The 10,205-nt window shown below is 40.9% G+C and overlaps 1 protein-coding gene across 2 annotated transcripts; it reads right to left on the reverse strand.

Annotated features, from left to right (window-relative positions):
• Positions 1-4,012: 4,012 nt before the first annotated feature.
• On the reverse strand, positions 4,013-7,713 carry hlx1 (H2.0-like homeo box 1 (Drosophila)). Of its 2 annotated transcripts, XM_015053102.1 has the most exons (4): positions 6,872-7,711; positions 6,328-6,510; positions 6,021-6,205; positions 4,013-4,382 (listed from the first exon to the last, which is right to left on the reverse strand). In XM_015053102.1, the coding sequence occupies exons 1-4, from the start codon at positions 7,581-7,583 to the stop codon at positions 4,041-4,043; spliced, it is 1,422 nt and encodes a 473-aa protein (XP_014908588.1). In that variant the 5' UTR covers positions 7,584-7,711; the 3' UTR covers positions 4,013-4,040. The 2 variants fall into 2 exon arrangements, with proteins under 2 accessions (XP_014908588.1, XP_014908590.1); XM_015053104.1 differs by lacking the exon at positions 6,328-6,510 and having other exon boundaries at positions 6,872-7,713.
• Positions 7,714-10,205: the final 2,492 nt, after the last annotated feature.

Here is a 10,205-nt window from a genome sequence, read left to right on the forward strand (position 1 = left end):
ACTTTGAACAGAACCCCCCTTTCTTGTTTCAGAGAGACCATTTGTCCAGCACAGCTACTTTTTTTTCCCCTTCCAAAGTGTTAAATAATGATAAAATCTACAAGGCTGGTATGGTTTATAGGTTGCCCCTGTCCTGGGTTGCAGAGAGTGATGTTTTAATGGAGGTGGAAAGGCTGACGTTCAGTGGGAACCAGATGGACCTTCTCCTATCTTGCTCATAAACGTTTTTAAGACAGTTCACAAATCAGGATCTCTCAGTATTATAGTAAGCGTTCGGATTGTTATTGTTATTGTACATTTGCAAATACTAGTGTGATTTATTGCTTTTTGAGTATAATTCAAATCTCAACCCACTTAGACATTTAATACGCGAGTGTTTCACAGTTAATATTAGGGGCTGATGAAGTGCAGGGCTTTTTACAGCTTTCCCTGGAAACTGGCTATCATAACTCTGACAACTTCTCATCCAGCGTGAATTAAGAGTGAGGATTAAGATGAGTGCCATCTACTCTGGGGAAGGAGAATTTGTGGTCAGAACATCTTATCTGGGAAAGGAAAAAAAAAAAAAAACATGGTGGCAGCAGGTATAAGGCGCTCTATAGTGAGGCAGAAGGGGGAAGAGATGAAGAGTGAAATGCAAGATGTGAAGCTAGAACAAAAAAAAAAAAAGTGCAACCCTCCTGGGGTCGGCCTTCTTTCCGGAGGAGAGGAAAGCGAACCCTGTTGTTGATGGAGCCTGTGGTGGTTGGGGTTTTGGGGATGCTAACAGTGAAGACGATGTGAACTGTAGAGCAGAAAGATATGAGACGATCAAGACATGTCGACGTTCGGTAAACAGTTTTACAGTTTTAGCAGTAATTTATGCTGCAGCTCACTAAAAAAAACAGAACTAAAATGTGTCTTTTATGACTTTTTTCTTTATAAATTCTGATTTACAGAGTCAAGCAGAAATATAACCATCTGCTAAATATACTTGTAGTGTTCAAATTATAATTGTGGAGAATGTCACTCCATTCTGCTCTTATAAATGAACGCAGAGAGAGGATAACAAACTGATAGAGTCAGGCTATCTGCTCCGGTAGCCAGCCTGTAGTAACAAACAATTTTAGAGACACTCAAATGCCTAAAGCAGCAGAAAACCTGACAAGCAGGGAGCAGCAGAAGGTAGAGGATACTTCATACAGCCGTAAATACTTTGGTTGCTTCCTCTAGAGTTTCATTAAAATGATTTTAAACCACATAGTTAGTATTATTGAAAATTGTTGTGGCTGTGAAACTTTTTAAAACCTTGGCATGCCCTTATGTCTGCACCCAGTTCAGAGTTTAAACATTAGATGTGTCTTTATATAAGAAAAACAGTATTTAATAGCACTTATTCATATTTAATTTATTTAATAAATTAATTAATTAACATCTTAAGTCATCAACTAAATCTTTCACTTTGTAGCTCAGCTATTTTTATACTGCTACATTAAATGGATGGACAAAAATTAAATAGTTGTTTTTATGTTCATTTTGATGAGAATTAATTTTCCTCTGATTGTTGGAAAAATAATGATATATGGAAGACCTTAAGACTGGCAGTCTGGCTGTTAGTTTAGCTCTTTAAACTTTTTCCACTTCATGTTTTCACTCTAGAATACGCCTGAATGGTAAAGCTGAGTTGTTTGTGGGAAAACAATATTTATGTAGCCAAAAGATATTGCAATCAAAACATTGATCTGTCCTCATACAAATATATGACATTTTGGTTTATTATTAATAACCAGAGTGAACCTTCCATCTAAACAATGTGAAATTGTGTTATAAGTCCGAAAGGTGGAAAAAATTCCCCATGAAAATGGCTGCTGGTGTCTAATAGTGGGCGAATGATGCTCTGGGTTTATCACACCGGCACCAGAAAACAGATTTCAAAGTATTTTTCTGAGCCAAACGAAGATAAATGGCCATAAGAAAGCTGTTTATGGAGGTCCAGAATTTTGCCGGCGTCATTCTCGCTCAGATCATGTCTTCATGTACGTGTTGTTGTACAACATGTGGTTTTATTTTAGGTTCCACGCATACTTTTCATGTAAATGCTTTGGGGAATAAAAAGAGAATGCTTTGAAAGTTGAAGGAGGAAAGGATAGGAACCCCTTGGAAACCAACAAGCCAAATAATAAACATTTATTTCTAGGGCTATTAAAAGTGAGTTTACATTCTAAAACACTTGACAAAACCTCATTGAGGAGGTGGGAGCTTTTTCATTGATTTATTAATTTTTTGGCTGCAGGCTTTCACTGGAATATGTTTAATTTTTTTTTTTTTTTTTTTTTTGCAACTATGCAGTGAAGATGTTCTTTTTAAGGCTCTCTGTCAAGTAGTTAAACATTTTGTATACTTCACAAAGGCTTCAGCAAACTTCAGTTTCCATCAACAAACCTCTCAATGGCCCAGTGGTCTCACATAGACTTATGCAGTCATTTTTTTTTTTTTTACAAAAGCTCTAAAATATATGACTTAACATCGGCTTGACTCAACCTGTCATCTTACACAATCTTTTCTTCTGTGCTCAGCTGCAGCTGGCTTCTTTAGTAGAATTTTTTATGAGCTCTCACATTTTCACTCAAAATAAAGCCCTGCAGCAATTATCATTTCCAAACTCCATAATGTGTAGGAGCTTTATTTAAGATTTGTGTCCATCTTCTAAAATGCAAAGACTCCCACAGACCCTGATAGGTTTAATAGTCTTGTAATGCGAGGGAGGGTGTCATGATCTCATGTCATTAAGCATCCTTTAAACACGCACACACGCTGCGCATGTGCGGGCCTCCGCCTCTTGCTGCAATAAAAGCGGATTCCTTGTAATTCTGTCGCCATTGATGAGCATGACGAGGCGGATTGAGAAAGTGCATTTCACCACCACTGTCATCCTCCGTGCTACTGCTTCTCTTCTTGTTGGTCTGCGCATTATGAAGTCGCAGGAAGATTAAAGCCCCGCAACGAAAGCGCATTGCGGAGGAAGAACATTAGCAGCACCATAAACGGAGAAGCGGCGGATTGTATTTTTAAATGCGTGAAAAATAGTTTCCCCGAGTGTTAGCTGCTATCTGGAGCCAGTAAATGTATACAGGCTATAAATTGGATCCCTCCTTGGTGCAGGCTCCAAGTGCACAGAGTTCATCCCTAAAGTGTATTTATGCGCCAAAATTAATAATTGGATTAATAATAGGATTTTTTCCATGGTTATTTGTTTGGATTAAACAACCTCCCGAGCCCTTGTACATTAATAATAATATTAATAGTCATCTTTTGCCCTCTTCATCTCCTTTATTTACGATTTTAATGATTTATCTTCTTAACTGGAGTGCAAAGGGTATTTTTGGTATTATTAGAAAGTTTACCAAGCATTGGTATACTGTAATAAGTAAGCTAATAATAATAATAATAATAATAATAATAATAATAATAATAATAATAATAGATTTTCCCAGGTAAAAACATTTTATTTACATTTTTTCAGTGCAAATTATTTTTAACAAAATAGCACATCTATGTATCAAAACAAACAAATATGTAATAATACTGCAGTTGTCCAAAGATTTCATTTACAACATAAGTCGAGTGGTTCCTGCAATAACAATAAAATCCGCAACCGCATCATCATCGTTGTCATCATCATCATCATCATCATCATCATCATCATCTTCAACTCTGCAGCGCTATTCAAGACAGTAACCATAAGTTTAAATTATGTCCGGTTTTATTATTAAAGCGATGAAAAATAATTATAAGACAAAACAGCAAAACCTAATAAAATTCACACTTTCCCACCATGCTCCTCCTGCCTGCTGGGCTAAAATAGTGTGCAAGAATGAACCAGTCTCTGAGCTCCTGCTGCTGCTCGCTGGAAGTGAACTGACCTGTTTCCGGATGCAGACGCTAAACACTCCGCGGGTCTTTAATGTCACTGAGGCTCTTCAGACAAAAATAGGCTAACAGACGCTTCTTCATTGTTCGTGGCCTGATTTTCTTTCTTTCTTTCTTTTTCATATCAAGACCTACGACGCCGTTGCCGTGTCCGTGGGCGTGGGGCTGGAGTCCGCGGTGGCCGCCTGCGCGCTCCCGCTCATGATCACGCTGGTCTTGTTGTTGTTGTTGTTGTTGTTGAGCTCAGAAATGTCCAAATGTCCGTCTCCGCTCTCTTCCTCCTCGGCTTCGTCCGATTCGCTGTCGCTCCGAGCCTCGCTCTCGCACTCGGACTCTGTCGGCTCCTTCGGCTCCAGTCCCCCCGCCTCTGAGGCTCCTTTCTCCGGCTTCTCGTCCTTCTCCTTGTCCTTCTGAGCCTGGGCCTCCTTGGAGTGTCTCCACTTCATGCGCCTGTTCTGGAACCACACTTTTACCTGGGAACACACATTAAACACGCCTCGGTTTATTTTTTTTTCTTATGTTTTGTAACAATTTAGGGGAAAATATTGGAAGATCTGTTGTTTAAAAATAAAATAACAATTAACAGATTCCGCTGAGGTAAGTTTTCTTCCATCAAATGTATGTAGGCCGGGACAAACTTAGTCCAAAACATATCTTTTAAATTCGCCATTTTTTTAAATTAACATATTTGTACTCACACAGAGCAACACAGTTTAAATGGAATATGAATATTGCAGTTAGATACAATTACCATATATTTTTTAAGCTGGGTGAAAATATATTAAAAAAAAAAATAAAACCATATTCCAAATTCATTGCAGAACCTTTACACATCTTTGTACTTCAGTAGCAGTTCAGAAACAACTGCATGAAATTAAAATGCCTCACAATAATAATGATCTTTATCTTTACACACTGTTTAATTAATTGTCTGATATTTCCATGTTAACTGATGAGCTGCAAACAAAAATCAGGCAGTGAGACACTGCTAAAGATACGATGGCCTTTTTCAACCATCACCTCACTGACGCCGTGCAGGCTGATGTCAAGTTAAAGGCCAAGGCTGCAGCTTCTAGACACTTGGACAAGTAAAATGTGCACATGAAGCGAGCATATGTTTTTAACTCACTATTATTCAGCAGACGTTTTTGTATTTTGTAATTTGTTTCTTATTAAATTGCAAGAACTCTTTTATTGTACAATGGAGGAGGGAAAATATATATATATATATATATATATATATATATATATATATATATATATATATATATATATATATATATATATATATATATATATATATATATGAAGCTGCTACTTTTTTTGTATTTCCTATTTGGTGGTTAAAAATTTGCCGGTTTGCCTGTCATGGCAACTTTGATAAATAACACAGTGGATGTGGAAACACAGTGGATGTGGATGCCCTATGGCGTTGGTAGCAGATTTGCTCTGCAAAAGAGGAAAATGAAACATCCCTGTATAATTATTACAGCAACAATCCAGATCTGATTCAGGCAGTAAATTGGACACAATTTACTGTTTTGTTTTTCATTTTGATCTGAAGCTAGTGCTACAACAGCTTGTCTTTCCTCTTTAAATAAATGAAAATACACCAAAGCTCCTAAGCTCACTGCACTTCTGTTCCTGATAATTAGACACGCAGCAATCCAGCTTTTCTTGGCCGAAACCTATTTCCAATTCTGTTGGAAATCTAACCACATTATGATTGCCCCCACCCACGAGGTCTAAAACATAAAAGAGAAAAATGTGCCGATGGAGGCTGAATCAAAACTAAAGAGAAAATTGAGGAATATCATTAAACTCTCCATTTACATCCTAAAGCATTTATCTGATTTTTCTTAAATTAAAAAACTGCGTCGTTGTGAATGTTGTTCGGTGATGTGACTACCGAATGAAAATGGCGGACGTAATTAATTTCGCTTTAATATACACTGACAAAATCGGACTTTATCCTGATCCTGGATTTGAGCTCTGGCTGATTTCATTAGCGCATGTTTACATGAATGATTCTCTCTGAGCAGTTTGTGAGTGATGGATTTGTGCCAAAAATGTGTTTCAATCACCTTTGTGCACTTTAACCTGAGTCTTACCTGAGCGTCTGTGAGCCCCAGCATGGCTGCCAGCTGTTTTCTGTCAGGCTTGGTGACATACTTCTGTATTTCAAATCTCTTCTCCAGGCCTTTCCTCTGCAGGTTCGAAAACACGGCCCTCGACCATGACCTTTTCCTCTTGTACGTCTGAGGCATTGTGTCTTTCGTGAGCACTGCGTAGGGACCTGGACAACAGACAACAAGGGAGGACATGGGGTTAAAGCACCACCAGAGGGGATTCAAGGTTGAAAACACACATGGAAATGCAGTGTTCTCTGTGATGCTCTACTCTATGGGTGGTGTCTACCTGGGAAGGTGTCCTGAAACTGATGCTGGCCTGCGTGTCTGCCGCTGCCGCTGCCTAGTGAGCCCATCATGGAGGACGCGTTGTTCATCCCGGGGTCTATGGAGGAGAAGTAGGGGCTGGCTGGAGGTTGAATAGGGATGTGGAGGCCTGACTGACGGTTGGAGCTAACGATGGAGGTGAGATCTGTTACAAAATGAGAGATGATGGGCTTCAGTCAGTTTGGACACAAGCAAAGGAGGGAGAAAATTTTAGGAGTAGGCCCTAAAAAGTTATGAAGTAGGTCTGTGTAGAAATGTGGATTTTTTCTGATGATCATGACCTGTGTGACCTCTTGTTAAGGGGCTCCTGAGTCTGTGCTAACTTGCTCTCTTAAACGCAAAACACAGAGTTGCTTCTAGTTTGCTGCTTTCGTTTTCTAAACTGCCTATCCCTGTGCTTGATGAGTTCATAAGTAAATATTTCTTGGGGATAATCGCTTAAAATGTGGCTGTTAGGACTGGATGCTTCTCTGCAAATGTTTTATTACAATCAAGTTGCCGCTCACCTCTTAGAGAAGACTTTTCTTTGCATTTTGGATCAAAGTCCGTGGATAAAATCCTATCGATTCCGAATTTGAGGTCTTTACTTGAAGGCGGGGGCGCCTGCTGGGAGTTGAACGGCGTCCTAGAGACGGTGGTGAGCTGCAGTCCGTGTCTGTGGTACGGAGACGCCGGGCTGACTCTGGCTCCGAACACCGACGAAGGCTCCGGCGCGACGGGAGAAGGGCGCAGCGGAGAGCCGCCGGAGTGCGCCTGCTGAGCGCGATGCTGCTGCTGCTGCTGCTGCTGGTGATGGTGGTGATGGTGGTGTCCCATGTGCACCATGAGGGCGGACGATCCGGGGATGTTCTCCGCATCCCCTGCTTGCAAAATGTCTGCGATGCAAAACGACGGCTTCTTTATGGTATCCACAGCGAAGCCTCCGGCGCAGTATGCCGACCAGAGGCTGAAATTGGATGCGTAAAACGGGTTGAGCCCGGCGGTGTACATCCCGGAGCTTCTAACGACTCGTATTGTTTCTCGAATGATGTTATAAAAAGACAGACATGTAAAACGATAAGCACGGATAACGCTTTCAGGGGGACAGATGCGCGTCCTGGTTGTGCCAAAAACGCTCTCACTGGTCTGAAACTCTAACCCCGAAGTTCCACTCCGAAGTTCCTCCGTTGACGCTGATTGGTCGCCCTCTGAGCCAATAGGTGCGTCGCCTTTACTCATATCGTTTGTTGTTGCAAGCTAAGACGATCTCTCTCTCTTTTTCCTCTCTGTCTCTTACGAACACATGAGCAGGGAGCAATTTTGATCCCGAGATGATGGATTGATCACTTAAAGAGAGCCCACTCCTCACCCACATAACGCACTAAAGCAGTCATTACAGCCGAAGGTTCGCGTTAATTTGGATTCTTCGTGTAAACTGAGTTGAAGAAGGCACTTTGGGGTCAGTTTCATAACACAAAAATACCAAGAAACATAGCATGACATTCAGCCCAGAACACTATTTATACACTTCAAACTTTTTTAGATTTTGTCACTTTACAGCATCAAACTTTATTGGGAACTTATAAGCAATAGACCAACACAGAAGTTAGAAAAAATATGCTTTTGTTCTTTGTACAAATATAAATCTGAAAAGTGTGGTGTGCACTTTTGTTCAACTGTGTTTACTCTTACACCCCTAAATAAGTCACATTCAAATTGTTTTACAAACATCATACAGTCACCAATTGTGAGTCAAATAATAAATATTGCATTTTCTCAAACGCCATACTCAGAATCACCAATATGTCGATCAATGATCCAGTTACTACAAATCGAAGCCAACTCTAAAAAGCTGGGTTTTTAGCCTCCACGTCAGTGTTTCATCTGTTTGAAAAGCTGAATGCTGCTTCTCTAAGTTTGGTTCTGGTTCTGGGGGTGAGAAGGAGACCCAAACCAGACGACCTGAGTGGTCTGGAAGGTTCATACAATAACAAGTAAAGCCCAATGTAAGAGGTAAAACTGTCTTTTGGAGAGAAACATTTACCACAAACATAATAAAATACAAAAACAGAAGCAATTGTGACACACGGTGGTGTGAGCATTATTCTGTGGAAAGGGTTTTGTTTCTTTTTTTAATAGGGACATGGAAGCTGGTCAGGGCTAAAGATTAATAAGCTAATTACAGAGCAAGCTTTAAAGATAACAAACTGCTAAGGCTTCACAGGACTTGATCCTGGGCCTTTCAGCAGGACAACAACTCATCATGAGGTCAGACGTATGTTACACGTCAGAGAATTTTCATGTCTTAGAATGGTCCAATCAAAGTCCAGATCTGTGAATATTTGGCAGAGTATGGAAATTGCGCTGCAGATTTTCTCCTTCCAGTCTGACCGAGCTTAAGGGGGTTTTTTTTTTCCTTTTCTTTTTTTTTTTATAAAGCAGAATGGGCAAAAATGTCCACCTACAGATGTGCAAAGCTGGAAGCTGAAAGTGTTGCAGGTGTTACTGCAGTGAAAGGTCGTCACTGACTCAGACGCTTATTTGTAAAACGAGGTGAAAACAAATATCTCATTTTCCTTCCGCATCAATTTTGTCGATGACATACAGAAATCACACTAAAATACATTGTTGCATGGTCTTAATTTAACGAAATGTGTGGGGGAAAAATGTTTAGGCGTTATAAATACTTCTGCAAGTCTCTATAAATAGGTCAGGTAATAAACGATCAACAGCGCATTCTCATGAAGCTACGCCCAGGAGAGTCTCTATTAGCTCCGTCTCATCCTGTTTTTGATGGGCTCTGATTCGTGTTAAATGAGCGGATACGCCTGTTAGATATGCCCCTAAAATAGAAGCCGTTTTAGTATTTTAGGACGCAGCAGAAATCCTTATTTCTTCCGGAGACGAAGAGGAGGGAAACTTTATAATGACTGTTAGAACTTCCCTTGTTCAATATTTGTGCAACTTTATCTCAACCTGCAAGTTGCACGGTGACGCAAATCCGTCCCCATGCTCATAATAAACAGAGGAAATCTATTCCCCTCCTACGCGCAAAACACAATTAACTTCAGAGGCGATACTTCATCCGCAAGGCCCCTCTCAAGATTCACGCCGCTTGGCTCCTGGCCAGCGAGGTTTTAGAATCGGGTGATTAAATGGCCTTTTCGGCTGCTTGATTCTCACTTTAAACGCGCAGGTTCACCTTCTCTCCGCGCGTTTTGCGCTCAGTCAAAACCGACCCTCCTTCCACTCTTTTACAGTCTGATATTCACTGTTTACTCCCCCCCCCCCCCCCCGCCACCCCCAACACCTCTTCCTCGTCCTCCTCCAGCTCCAAACTCCGATCGCATGTTCCTCTCGCATGTGTTGGAAACAATAGCTTCTGAAGGCCCTCCGCGCACTCATTTAGTCCCGATTCACGCGGGCGGAAGCGCCGATGACCCTGGCTGCCCGCTATCATGGTGTTTTCGAGTGACACTTTTCCGGGTTAAAATTAGAAAAATGACATTTAACGTTTGCCCTCCGTCCAGCAGTCAAAACAATCCAGGGAAGAGGATGTGGCGGTGCACAGCGCGCCTCGAGTTATTTCAGGTGCTGATGAGCTGTTTCAGTGGGAAGCACTTGAGAAAACAGACGTCGGATCAGCGTTTATACCCACGCAGCGAGGAGAGAAGAGAAGGTTGCGGAGGTACATGACGCGCGTTCGCAGAAATGGTTTAGTGAGAAGATAATTAGATAAATGGGGGGAAGAAAATTAAGCAATGTAGTCTGTCAAGAGTGTCTTGCAAAAGATTTCGTTTCACTTGAAAGTTTCCTAATTTCATCACCTTGAAGCTACAAGGTTCACTGTGTTTTATATTG

The sequence above is a fragment of the Poecilia latipinna genome, unplaced genomic scaffold (genome assembly GCF_001443285.1).
Source record: "Poecilia latipinna isolate Pla-1442-1.1 unplaced genomic scaffold, P_latipinna-1.0 Scaffold1160, whole genome shotgun sequence".
In the NCBI taxonomy this organism is placed as follows: Eukaryota; Metazoa; Chordata; class Actinopteri; order Cyprinodontiformes; family Poeciliidae; genus Poecilia; species Poecilia latipinna.